This window comes from Periplaneta americana, chromosome 13 (assembly GCF_040183065.1).
Source record: "Periplaneta americana isolate PAMFEO1 chromosome 13, P.americana_PAMFEO1_priV1, whole genome shotgun sequence".
Lineage (NCBI taxonomy): Eukaryota > Metazoa > Arthropoda > Insecta > Blattodea > Blattidae > Periplaneta > Periplaneta americana.
Genome location: NC_091129.1, coordinates 111,662,494 through 111,677,039, shown reverse-complemented (window position 1 = coordinate 111,677,039; position 14,546 = coordinate 111,662,494). Strand labels below are relative to the sequence as shown.

General features: G+C 35.7%; 1 protein-coding gene across 3 annotated transcripts in view; it reads right to left on the bottom strand.

The window, feature by feature from the left end:
• Positions 1 to 14,546, bottom strand: part of AGO3 (Argonaute 3) — a 67,145-nt gene that overhangs the window by 33,233 nt on the left and 19,366 nt on the right. For 2 of the 3 annotated variants that reach the window (XR_011335685.1, XM_069843847.1), the window contains exons 13-17: positions 13,927 to 14,043; positions 10,263 to 10,457; positions 7,893 to 8,084; positions 4,528 to 4,644; positions 2,604 to 2,744 (exon numbers count right to left, since the gene is read on the bottom strand). Coding sequence is in view for 2 of the 3 variants with exons in the window: in XM_069843847.1 (XP_069699948.1) it covers positions 2,604 to 2,744; positions 4,528 to 4,644; positions 7,893 to 8,084; positions 10,263 to 10,457; positions 13,927 to 14,043 (762 nt within the window). In the remaining variant the exon portion in view is untranslated. Of the gene's footprint in view, positions 1 to 2,603; positions 2,745 to 3,366; positions 4,088 to 4,527; positions 4,645 to 7,892; positions 8,085 to 10,262; positions 10,458 to 13,926; positions 14,044 to 14,546 lie in introns of those variants that run through there. The other variant, XM_069843848.1, reaches the window with a different exon arrangement.

Here is a 14,546-nt window from a genome sequence, read left to right as displayed (position 1 = left end):
AATGTCTCTTCTAATATTTTTAGTTCTTAAGTGTGGGAATTGTGCTTATATACCGTATAATAATCATAATAATCCGTGGCACTACAGCCCATGAAGGGCCTAGACTGACCAGCCGGCTGCTGGCCTCACGCCCACATGCCGAAGCAGAGGTGGACGATCAACCAACAGAATGGAGGTATCGTGTGGTTAGCACGATGATCCCCCAGCCATTATAGCTGGTATTCGCAACCGGATTTCGCTACCTATCGTAGCTCCCCAAGTGCATCACGATACTGGGTGGGCACCAGTCCCATACACCGGCCGAAATTTCATGAGAAAATTTCTTCTCCCATGAGGACTCAAACCAGCGCGCATTACGTAATGCGAGTCCTAGGCGGGATGCCTTATACCGCGACACCACAGGGCAGGACTATATACTGTATATACACGAAATATTCCAAGCATATTTTTTCTGGAATTTAGCAAAGATAAACTGGGGTGTCTGCATTATTTTAAACACAAATTACAGCCAATTTTTTTTTTCTCTATTAAAATTAGAGTGTGCGGATTATTCGCATATATACGGTACTTTGTTCTTTAAATTTTTCTACAGGTACAAATCACACTCTATGAGATTTCGAGAATGATTCGTATTATTCATTATTAATTTTCTTAGCACATGGCATCACTGTTTCCATTTCCATATAAAAACAGATCCACTACATTTGAATTGATTTACAACTATGTACAGCATGTAGTAATGGTGATAACAAGGAATATCCAGTTAAAAATGCTTCTTCTTGTTATCAAAGGTTCAGTTTTTATGTATCACAAATTTATGTAACAACTGTTCTTTCTCGTACTATAGGTACTCTCAGCATAATTGAAGGACTCATTTCCAAAATGATTTTTCTCCATGAAATAACGATGATCACAAAAGAGCAATTTAAAGTAACTGATTGCAATTTTACTTCACTTTTGGCACATGGCTTCTTTCATTCCTGCAAAACTAGAGATGGAAGTGAAAAAAATCACATGACCATGGGATTGATAGAGTTACAATCACATGACTAGGATTTAAGTAATTCTCATAATAAACAAATCTCTCACGTAATCTTCCTTGTATATGAAATTGGAAGTATTGTGGCTTTAAGTGCATATATTCCACAATCTTTTATTCAAGATTTGAAAAGTCCAAAATGTATTTTAATATCATAATGACCTTTCAAATTAACTAAATAATACTTCACCTAAAAATGTATTATAATGTTAAAATAAATAATCATTATTAAAAATGTCTATTTTCATTGCACACAATAGCTAGATAACTAAATGAAATTTGTATTCCAATGGATACCATCCCATTGTGGAATCCTGGGAAACGAGAATGCGAATGCTTTAGCAAAGAAGGGCAGCACTGCTACTTACAGACCTGTTACTAAATCTACGTATTACTCTGTGAAGAGATTTATTAAATCTACATACTTAGACTTCAACAAACAAAATTTGATAACACAATCCCAAGGGAAAAAATGGAACTCTCTGCATCAAAATCCACAGTTAATTCCCGATTTACCACGAAAATCGTCCGTAGCTGCATTTAGATTGGCAACAGGCCATGATTGTTTGGCTAAACACCTGCATAGAATTGGAATATATCAGTCCCCTAACTGCCCATTGTGCAACTCAAACCAAGAAATGGATTCGGAACACCTCAAAATCTGTGCTTCAGTGGCTGGTCATGATAATATCTTTGAAAAATATTGGAGTGCAAGAGGTCAAATGACTTTATTGTCAAACGCCTGGCATTAGAAAATAACAACAACTAAATGAAATTAATCTGCTGGTACAGAAGTCGTAATAAATAATACTACATTTTGCTTAAGCTAGTAGCAAGTGCACTGGTCATTGTAAGGTTATTCATGTCAAGTAGTGGATAGCAATGATGAGTTTAGTTGCTCAACACTTTCACTGTCAATGACATTATCAATGCTAGAAGAAAATACTTTCTTGTTAAATATCATGGCAAGATGCCCATCACCTACACTGCGTTTCCTTATAAATGCCTTGATATATTGTGTGATCACATGACTACACAGTGTGTTCCTACTGGAGAAGTGGAAATAAGCACAACAGAGAAATACGTCATATTGGAAATAACATCAACTCTCTACGGTTCTCTGATCTGAAATGAATCACTTTTGAAATATCCAAGAACAAGCTTCCAAATGCACTGCTAGGCTAAACTAAAAACTTTAAAGTGGAGATATGTTGCTTTGGAAATATACCCTTTAATTACACTCAACTTATTGTCAGCACCAAAGTGACACAAAACATCGTTCATCTGGACTTCAAGTGCATGTGTGCTGATTTTCCTTAGAAATACAATCATTAAGTGTGTGTGTGTGTGTGTGTATATAATAATCTAAATGTATGCCCATTGTTTCCATTGCAAAGAAAAGTTCTTCAATGCAAACCAACAAGGGACCTTACAAGAAATTTTATGGAAGAACATACTACCTAAAGGTTGTGTACTTTATCCGAGGTTCAAAAAAGGTAAAATGAATACCACGTAAAGTGAATTGAAGTACTTTTGTATTTGATATAGCTTCAATATTCCTTACCTGGCATGGAGCTGGTACTCTGATGGTTCCAGGCCAATTATAGTACAGATGGCACAGTTTGTATGTCAGGCGTTGCACGTGGTCTGTTTTCATGTTGCAGCTATCATGTATTACTACATAGTGTGTTGGAGTGACTGTGCCCTGTAAGCCATAAAGTCAAATAAAGAAAATTCTGTAAAGATGGTCATCTCTATAATCTGGCCACTTATCTTAGACGCATTTCACAAGGAATTGGTGAACAAACTATAATTTAAATTATTTCATGCACAAAATTCCTAGCCAGTTACAGAAGTTTGATGCATAATTTAAAGTATACCCATGTAACTTCGACAATATACATTTTTTTAGTACTGTAATGAGATTATTTTTACATGAAGCTGTACTTGTTCAAATTCCTATTTCACAAAGTAACGTTCTTGATTTATAAGTGGGTTGTATAAACCATTTAGGGAGAGAAATAGGTAAAATTGTTAGTTACTGGGAGTTTGAAGGGTGTGTCGGTTACAATGGCTATTTGCGCCCTTATCTAAAATATATTAAAAAAACAAAATACAAACACACAATTCCATAAGTTAAATGCAAGCACGAACAAAAAAAGTTGTCACACTAACATCATGTGCACAAATACATTAGCAATAAGGTGATTTGTTAAAAAAATCATAAAAAAGAATAATTATTATACCCTAGTCATTGTTTTAAAAAGAGATAATTATAATAAAATGAAAGAAAACAATATAAAAAACAAAATATCTGGCGATTTAAGAAAACGATAAAAATATTCCGATGTAAAAGGCTCGAAATGTAAAGTTTACATAAAACTAATATAGAATAACAAGAGCATCCTCCAAATGTAAAGAGTTTGTAGCTTAAGAAACGACAGATCAATAAAATCTAAATCACATTGTCAAGTCCTGTACTGGATAAAAATCTCAGAATCATCGTTTCCAAGATCATCACGTAGTGTCGGCCGAATTGCATTTGGATGCCGAACACAATCATATTTTCTACAATGTAGTAGAATATGTTCCATTGAAACTGGTATAGATTGCGCAAGAAATGATTACCAAAAAGCAATGGTGGCGTTGCTGTCTGTTTTGACGTGTGTATGTAGGCACGCCAAGGGGGGAGAGGTGCTAGCCGATGGAAGTACTGTCTCTTCCAAGAAGATGAACAAATGAGGACATCGTTGTGGAAATAAAGAACGTAGCATGAGAAAAATTCGAAACTAATTAAACGCGCAACATATGTTTACGAATGAAATAATAATACCGTGCAATACAAGACACGCACTCACATGCAATGGAACAAACCAAAGTCGTAATGTAACTATCACAATGCAAGACTGATTCTATCGATGTCATTTCTCTTCCGACTGTACTCTCGAATATCATTAAAGTTATCTCGTGACCTTTCCTCTCACCCGCTCTTCCTTATCGCAGTGTTTGATTCGCATTCCTTCCGTCAGTAATCCGTGGTTGCGAGACCTATACAAGGCACATATCAACTCCAGTCAAAAGAGGTAATATCTGCTAAAGACAAATCACATTTAATTTCTTTTACTTCTCCTTTCCTTATTTTTATATAATGTGCGAATTCTTTACTATAAATACCAGTGCCACTGCTGTTTTAAGACCTGATTCTAGATACATCTGTTATGCATTCTCAGTATTCCAAGAGACTATTATTTAATTATATCACAAAGTAATTACATAAATTATATTGAACTATGTAGTCAATGTGTACAGGAGTAAGAAACAGACAGGTATAAACAACTGTGATTTTGGAATTAAATTTTCTGAACTGAAAATAAGCATGAATTAAATAAAAAAATTAACCTTTTCTCAGCATCATGTCATTTTATCTAAAATTATACATAAAAGAGGAACATTTAAGTACCTCCTTACAATCAACCTAGTTAACATACCTGTCGGACATGCTGACTCACAAGAAAGAAGTCATACCAATTGCGCCTTGTTATGGTATGGTCCACAATTGTGCCTGGACATGGGTTCCCGAGTCCACCATCACCACTTCCTCCATTCTGTAACATAACAGCAGGCACTGGCTGAAGAATGAACAGAAGAAGGTCTAGGTATCCAGGTGTGAATTAATATTTCTAATGAGAGGGGGGATAAAATCCTAGATAGAGAATACCACACATAAAATTATTATTATTATCCTCATTCGATATGGCTCAACGCTTTGTCGCATTGAGTTGCTTGTCTTGTATCTTGATTATAATAATAATTATATTCATGAGCAGGCTTGAGATAAGATTGTAATTCCTGAGTTATTGATTGCTGTCACTTTGCCATGATGATAATACATCAATATTATTTTCTTTACTTACTTTATACTGTATTTTATAAAGTATACTCGAAATAAAAGAATTATATTTTAAGAGGGGGGGGGGATAGAAGTTATCTCTGACAGGGATGTTAATATGAATTTATGAGAGGGAGATAACATTCCAATAGGGGGAGGGAAATCCCCTCCATCCTCCCCATTAATTCACACCCTGTATATATCTCACTAGTAGATTGAGGCAATGCATAATGCATTTACTTGCGCAATAGACGTACTTTTTTCATAATGTTTGAATTAAACGTCCAACGTACTTATAATATTAATAATATTTATTTATTCTGGCGAAGTTAAGGTCATCAGGCCTTCTCTTCCACTTACCCAGGAACAAAAGAAGCTGATACAATTTGAAATTGCATATTATATGTGAGGAAAAAAGTTTAGGAGAAAAAATAATAACTACCTGACACTTCACGTAATAATCACAACTGGTTTCGACATCGGACATTCAAGTAATATTGAAAATGATCAATTGTACAACTTCGAGAGCATCGATTTTTCGAACATTTACGAGCAGTAATAATGTAAAGTGCATAACATACAAAATGGAAAAATGTAGCACAGTATGACCTAAAAGTGAATACAAATAAAGCAAAAAAAAAAGGTATACTTTGTGAAGGAAATACTACCATTATTCTTAAGAATTTAAACATGAGAAGTTCATCCACATTACGATTGTATATTACCACAGGTAGCAATTGAAAATGTAATGCATACATTATGCGGGGATTTTTTCCACCTACATATTACTGTCAAAAATTGGGGTGCATACATTACATGATGGTGTCTATTACACGAGTAAATACGGTAATTTAAAATAACGAATGAACAGAAATATGAGTACTATTACTTTCAATCAAAAACTTCAATCATAGCAGGGGTCAGTGGTGATATTCAAGAAGTTTAACAACCAGTTCTCCCATCTTTACCTATGTTAAAAATGCATGGTATATGTCCATGGTAATAGCAAATATTACCTAGAAATAATTTAACCGGTTCATCTGAACTGGCCGAATATCACCTCTGGCAGTGGTAGTAAAGTTGTGGTATCTACAATGATTTTATAAACTGCTAGCAATTAAGTAATACTGTTCTAACCACAACAGAAACAGCTTATAAAACTCAAAAGATCTCTCTTACGTTTTAAAAAATAGTCAAATATCAATATAACGAACACTAATTTAACCAATTTTTCAGTTCAACGAAAATATTTTTAATCCTCATCCATGTCTCCATAAGACATTGTGCAAATATTGTCAAACAATTTAATTTATATGAATGCTGGTATTATGGAAATTACATCACAATAAAAATAAAAATGTCGTATCTGTGCCTCCAAAATCCACTATGTGTATTTAAATAGATTTTTCAGGAGAAAAAAACAAGCATTGTCACTTTTAATTCGATTGATTTCCAAAGTTACTTTCGGTATAATTTCAATCATCACATGAAAAATGATGAAATTATACGAAAATCAAGGGAATTAAAAGTGATGTTTCTTCTTTCTCCTGAAAAATATGTTTAAATACATAGAGGATTTTAGAGGCGCAGTGATGATGTCCCTTCATCAAATTATGACTGACTGAACATTTTTTTACAACAACGTCGCGCATTTTAATGTGTAGCCATTTGTGCCTCTGTCTACATTGGGCTGATTATGATGAAGAATTCTGTTCTGAGGTTGAGCACCCATTAGGTCAGATTTTTTTAATCCCGTATGATAGGATGATATAATGACTGAGAAGCAGGCAGGATGGATGATGATAAGATGATAATGATGGCAAAATGAACCCAGCATTTGCTTTTAGTGGGTTGAGGGAAAACACCTAAACAAAACCTCAACCAGGCAACTTGTCCCAACCAGGATTCGATCCCAGGCCGGCTAGTTTCGCAGTCAGACATGCTGACCACTTCTCTAAAGCAATGGACGAATTTATATTGTGTATTTTCATTAACTTTAATCCACAAATGTTACTAATGATTTATAAAGAATGTCCCAGACAAAATGACAAAAAGTGCAAGTCTAATTTATTGTAAAATATCTATAGAAATCCATTGTACAGTGCAGAAAAAATTACTGATTTTTTTTTTCTCGAAATGAAAGAACTAAGTTACATTACAGTTAATTAGAAATTCAAGACTACTGACAAAGAAGGCCTACTTTCATATTAATAAAAAAATACAACTTCTTATTGTATGGCTTAAATATTTTTGCTATATTGTATTCGATAACGAAATTTCAATATACTAGTAACCAAAATAATTTCATGTTCTCAGAAGTTCGTTATACTGACATTTGACTGCATTATTGCAGATTTTTCGAGTTAGCTAGATGTATGATGCACTCTTTTTTATTGGCAATAAAGTACTCAATTACACTTACAGAGAAACATAAACTTACTCGCAAATTACACTAATAATTTTAATTTAAGACTCGAGAATGGAATACAGCAATATGAAAGAAACTGTACATAACGTTTAATCTTCATCAAATCCTTTAGTAAAACACGTAAAAGATGGTGTAAAAGTTAGTTAGTTAAACAAAAAAAATTATGTTATAAAACTACACCACATTTCCAAAATATACAACAATCTCCTACAGTTGACTGTGTTCTATTACAAGCATAAGGTATTCGAATCCATTTTTAGTCACTTTTTGAGTTGTGACACATTTCCTTGTGATCTGAATTTTCTTAAAATTTAGTACCTGAAAAATACATGGAGAAAAATAAAAGCAATAAAAAACAAAGCAAATAAAAAATCATTTATCCAAAAAACACAAAAGAAAACAGGCAATATAAAATTTCAATTAACTGTTTCACTTCTCATTACTCTTGTATTTAAAGTTTAAAATTCTCAAAATATTAATTTACATAAAATAGACATTTCCCTAAACATCCAATGTTTATTCATTAGTTAACTCACAAGGCAAGAGAAGATGCGAGTGTTGATCCGTTTTTGGCATATGACAACTGTGAGTTTGGGATGGTATTCAGAACCAATGTGCTGGAAACAACTCTCAAACTGCGGAACTTCATAATCAGCTGACACCCGCAGCTGGCCATCACCTACTCCATCCCGGTAGATTACAATGCGGTCTGGAAACCGATGATTTACCTGGAATAAGGTCACATGTGAACATCTTCCATCCTTTGATGTAACATTAAGAAGAAGAAATAAATTCAATTACCAGTATGATTCAGTTCTCAAGTTTTGATTCCTTCCCCACTTCCAGATTGGAATATGCGAGTGTAATTTCTTTTCATATCAAATAAATCTGGAGAGGAAGACTAGGCAGGATATAGTGAGAAACCAGACCATCCGACTATCCTGAATGAAAAATCCCTCAGTGCAAGAAGAGAAGAGACACAGCTTCAATGGTTTGGATATGTGGTGCAAATGCTAGGGACAAGATATCCAAGGACATCTTGGAAAGCACGCTATAATGGCAAGAAGCTAAAGGACAACCGAGACTTAAGATTAACGAAAAAGACCAAATAAATCTATTTACACGAAACTACAACTGATGTGGATGTACTTTTGATTATCTATTGCATCACGAAAAATATTACACAGATCATATTAACTATCTCTTTTTGTAACAATGCTTAGATTTTTTCTCCTCTATGCTAATAATATTAAAATTAATTTGACTAATCCAGAATAAATTATTATTTATAGTTTCGTTTCACATACACTTGTATTATAATATATGTTCATGTTTTCCAGAGTGTGTCATTTGACGTTAGCAATTAGTTTCCATATAAACACTAGTCAAACTTTCCTCAGTTGTTCAGATTAGCCTGGAGTAATGAATTCAAGAGTAGAGACCCCTCTGATCTTACCTATCTACCATAATGATGAAACCTGTAAGTAGTTCCGAAACACTGGAATACCCAAAAGCCTAATTCTTGTTACAGGAAAAAATCCTAGAGTACGATTCTTCAATGAAATGAAGCCATCATTTACCTGGGAGGAATAACAACATGCCTACAACCACTCCCCCCCCCCCCGTTATTGTTAACTCTATAGCAGCTATTAATGCTTCATGGTTGCGCTAACTGATGGAGCTACTTGTAAACAATGTGACGCTGAAACTTGTGTTCAGGTTACTTCCCAGCGACAGTCCTGATATAGGTTGTTGTTTTCTAATGCCAGGCATTTGACAATAAAGTCATTTGACCTCTTGCACTCCAATATTTTTCAAAGATATTGTCATGGTTAACCACTGATGCACAGATTTTGAGATGTTCTGAATCCATTTCTTGATTAGTCCTGATATATTGAATTTAATATTTTTGAAGATTGGCTAATTAATATTAATCCGGCACACTCACATTCATACAAATTTCCAGACTTTAGACACCCAGGCAATATTTCTTCTTGAAGAAAAATTCACCGAGAGTTGAGCCCGGGAATCGAACCCGGTACCTCCAAATCTGGAAGCCAGCATACGATCAACAGATCACAAAGGCAGTCATTTTTTATTTTATTGGGTTATTTTACGACACTGTATCAACATCTAGGTTATTTAGAGTCTGAATGATATAAAGGTGATAATGCCGGTGAAATGAGTCCGGAGTCCAGCACCGAAAGTTACCCAGCAACAAAGGCAGTCATAACCACTATAAAATTTGTTTAACGCAAAAGGAGAAACAGCTTCCCATAACAATGTTCCTAACCAAAGCATAATGCAATAAAATTGAAGAGTCCACTGCAAGAATGATGGATGTCACTTTATTGTCGAAAATAAACCAAGACTGTCAATGTATAGCTTAAGACATGTAGAATGTACATAGAGAGTTACATGGCATTAACACTGATAGTCATTGTCCAGTAATGATTGGAAAATCACAGTTAAGCTTTGAGCACTAAGCATTTCAAAGTTTCATTTGCTTCTCCTGCAAAATGTATTCCAAATGACATCCATCATTCTTGCAGTGGACTCTTCAATTGTGAAACCTCGACCTTCAATGTTTGAAGAGTCAGCCCTCAACCTCCACAGATTTATTGAACCTCCTCCAAAGCACCAATGTTTGCAATCAAAACCTGGTTCTTCCGAATTAGATGATCCTCCTGCCATCAGTACATTTTAAATTTCTTTCAAACGAAAATAAGACGGAATAAGATTTTGGAAGGACAATCACAACATTATGAAACAGGTCATTATTGTTCAAAATGGAATGCGTGGTCACCCTAGTGTTCAGATTTGTTGGATTTACTGTCCTAACCCAAAATGAACGGAATTTGTAAGAACATGAAAATCCAAAATCTAGGCTCTAGTTATCATCTCACCTCGTAATAGTACTTGAGTGACGAGATCAAACAAGTCTTGAGACCATCAACTAATTCCTGGCCCGGACCTTGAAAACAAACTTTGCTGAACCACCGGGTCAACGTAGGGTTAAGAGAGGCCACGAAACCAGCAACACTGCCACCTCTCTTGGATGCGTCATGATAGGAGTCAATGCCACACACCATGCAGTTTTCCTGAAAGAACAAACATTGTGGTTAAGTGTATATATTACAAGCCATTCCTCCTGCTTCCAAACAGAATACATAAGCTATACCAAGAAAAGTGACACTCCAAAGTGTCTTAAAATTGCTAGCATTGGAAACTATTCATAGTAGATTCTCTGAGAAAGAATGGCTTCATATTTTCACTGATGGATTCATATTGTCCAACCAAAATTAGGACATTCAAGCAATACTGAAAATGGTCGATTGTACGACTTCTGTTGCATAATGTTCTTTTCCTTGATAGATTACTTTCATGAACTCCACAGTAATGGGATATGAAATATTACTTAACAGATACTTGTTACTTTTTGGACCTCGAAAAGCTTTTCTTAATTTGTTTGGCGTTATTAAAAGTGACTGTTTCTGTTTTCATCAGTTAAGCACACTGCATTCAGAAATTGTAAACCCTCGACAAGTGGCCCTATTTCCGTGAACTTCTGCAAATTTAAAGACTTTTCAACTTCAAATTTGCCGAGTAACTTATATATTTAGGTTTATTGTGGTTCATTACAAAGCAACACAATAATAACAACAGAACACAGCTGAAGCGAGCATCACAACAAGAGACGAAAATTATTAACATTAATGCTGCTCATAGCACGTTGAAAGTTTTTAAACTATTAAAAAGAATCAATCACAATCCATTTTTGCATTTTAAAAAGAACCAAAAGTAATAAATTAACTCTTAGTTTTAAAAATCTAAACATGAGAAGTGCATTCAACATTATGATCGTCTATTACCACTGGTAACAATTGGAAATATAATTCTTTTTCCCCTACATATTACTGTAAAAAATTGGGATACAGTGGAACCGGATGTATCATTTTCCCGGATCCATCATTCAAATTCGTTGGTCCCTGAACATATTCTATTTAAACTACGACTATAAAGCCTGCATCTATCGTTCCTCGATTTATCGTTTTCCCGCATCTATTGGCCAGATTTTTTAGCCCTGAAGTGTGTAAATCCCGGATTGATCAGTTTTAAGAAATAGCAACAAGCTTACAAATGCTTGTAGCAGTTGATGTCTTCAGAATGTTGTGCTGCAAGCTCCAATTGTGAAGTTTTATGGTTATTGGCCTGCTTACGCACCGACCTTCCTCACAGCTTGCCTGGCAGGACAATGTAGAAGGGTCCATGTGTCCTATCGATAGTTTTCTATTGTAAAACATTCCAGTCCGCGCTTCCACCAAGTTGTGTACGCAGTCTATCACACGTGTTCGATTCTCGACAGTTCGTATTTTTAACTTGGCAGTTTCTAATCTGATTTTCTCAGATATGGCATTTCCGTGTAAAAAAGTTCGGACTTTAGAAGAACGGCTTCGTATTATAGAAGAGGTGGAGAAAAATCCAACGGAGAAGAGGATTGACATAGCTAAGCGTCTTGGCCTGCCACCTTCAACTCTAAATTGCATAATGGCAAAGAAAATAGAAATCAGACAGCAGGCTGATAAGTGTGGCACAGCAGCCAAAAAGAGGAAGACAGGCAAGGAGTCATCTTACAGCGAATGTCCTCTTTTCCTGGTATCAGCAGGCACGAGCATCAGGCATTCCCATTGATGGGACCATCTTGAAGGAGAAATCTCTGAAAATAGCTGAAACAATGGGGATTGAGAACTTTTCTGCATTGAACAGCTGGATCTCTCGTTTCAAACAATGCCATGGCTTGGTGTTTAAGAAACTGGCTGGGGAAAGTGCTGCTGTGGACACCAACGCCACGGATCTCTGGTTCCAAAGACTCCCGGAGCTGCTGGAAGAGTACGAGCCTCGGGACATCTATAATGCAGATGAAACAGGCCTCTTCTTCAACTATCTTCCATACCGTACACTGGCACTTAAAGGAGAATCCTGCCACGGAGGCAAAAGTGCGAAGGAGAGACTGACTGTACTGCTGTGCACAAACTCCGATGGCTCAGACAAACAAGTTCCCATCGTTATTGGCAAGTCTGCAAAACCACAGTGTTTCAAAAACGTGAAAAAACTACCTGTGAAATACTATGCTAATTCCAAAGCATGGATGACATCGGAGATTTCCAGAGACATTCTTCAAGCTCTTGATAAATTCTTTGGTGCAAAAGGCAGGAAAATCCTCCTTTTTATTGATAATTGTGCTGCACATTCTCCAAACACATCCTCGTTGAAGAATGTGAAGGTGATATTTTATCCCCCAAACTGCACCAGTGTTGTACAGCCACTTGATTTAGGAGTTATACAGAACTGCAAGCAGGCGTATAGGAAGCAGCTAGTACAGAGGGCTTTATGTTTGATGGATGAAAGGAAAGAGGTAAAAATGAAGATAGACATACTACAGGCCATTCACTTTATTGTTTCGGCATGGCAACAAGTGACTCAGTTCACAATTCAGAACTGTTTCGTAAAATGTGGTTATGGCGACAGAAATGAAGAGTCAGACATGTCGGAAGTCAACAGAAATGATGAAGACGAAGACTGGACTCAGCTGGAGACAGGAACCGCTGGCATTGATTCCGACGCTTATGTGTCTGTGGACCAAGAACTCGCGACATGTGGTGTGCTGTCTGTGGAAGAAATGTGTGAGGAAGTGGTGAGTGGAAGTTCCATGGAGTAGGGACAAGTCGACAGTGACGATAATGATGAAGTTGATTCCAAACCAGTGCCGAGTTTTCAAGAAGCACTAAGTGCGTTCGAGACCATGAGAGCGTTCATATATGCTCACGAGATTGCCGACAGAGACCAAGTGAACATTATTAATATTGAGAAGCTACTGTTTAGCTTAAAAAGTAAAGGTGCAAGTAAGCAAATGAAAATTAGTGACTTTTTCAACAAGAAATGGAGTTAATCAAAAAATCATTCATGTACCACACATTCTTTAGTATATGAATACATGTGTGTACTATAAGTAAATTTGACTGCTTATATTCATTTTAGACAGGTTCCCGTATCAATTGTTTTCCCGTTTCCACCGTTTTTTTTTTTTCAGAAGTCCAGAACAAAATGATGAATCGAGGTTTCACTGTATATGTACATTATGCGACTAAATACAGTATATGGTGAATTGCTCCAGCTGCCTCATGAGCTGCATCCCCAACATGAATTCATATTCATTCTAACTGAAAGGTTAACTACTGACTTTATAATGAGTAATGATAAATGTTCACAATACTTGTAATCATCTGTAAATTTTTATAATTATTGCCATCACTATACTGTTCACTCTTCAACAGACTCCCATGGTCGCCACATATTTCACTAATTTTAATGTACACTAAGAACACTGAACAGATAATGCAAACTATGTGCACTCCAAGTAGTTACAGATCTGGCAACTATATGGTGTTTACCTCTGTGCAAGGACGAACGAAATAGCAGTAACTTGTATGGCCTTCTGCTATCAGCCTCCACCTCTTGGTTTTTCTCCAAGTGAACATACAATATATTAATCTGTCAGAAACTACTTACCAGAGGAATCCTGACTGCCCAAAGAGTGCCACCCAGTTTGCAGTTTATCTGCAGAGCAATCTTCTGGACCACGGATCGCAACTTGTCTGGTTTTGAGAGTGTGCGTGAATTGATCACCTGTGGGGGGAAGTTGCTTTTATAAGATTGCAGTTTAGTACAGGGATGGGAAGTTACTGGAAAATAACCGGTTATTGGTTAACCAGTTATTTTAAAATTAATTTAACTCGAAGGAAGTTAATCAACCAAGAATAATTGGTTAACCAGTTACTTTCCAATAATTTTTTTAAGATTAGTCAGGAAAACAAAATAAGACATTATTTGCAATAGAAATCACAGAACAATTTGCAATAAACTACAAAGCAACCAGAAGATAATTAAAAGAACGTCATTAGATGCTGAAGATCATCATCAATGACAACCCTAAACAAAATACAAAAAAATACTGAGAGGATATGAAATTAAATTTAGTTAATTACTTCACTCACATTAGCGTTATAGGCGAGATAAATAAACAATAACACAAATTGCACAACTTTACAATTATGGTACATTTCGAAGGGGACTCCATTCTCCTATAACCAATAAATACTGACGTTAAAGTTTCTCGTCATTTGAAATGT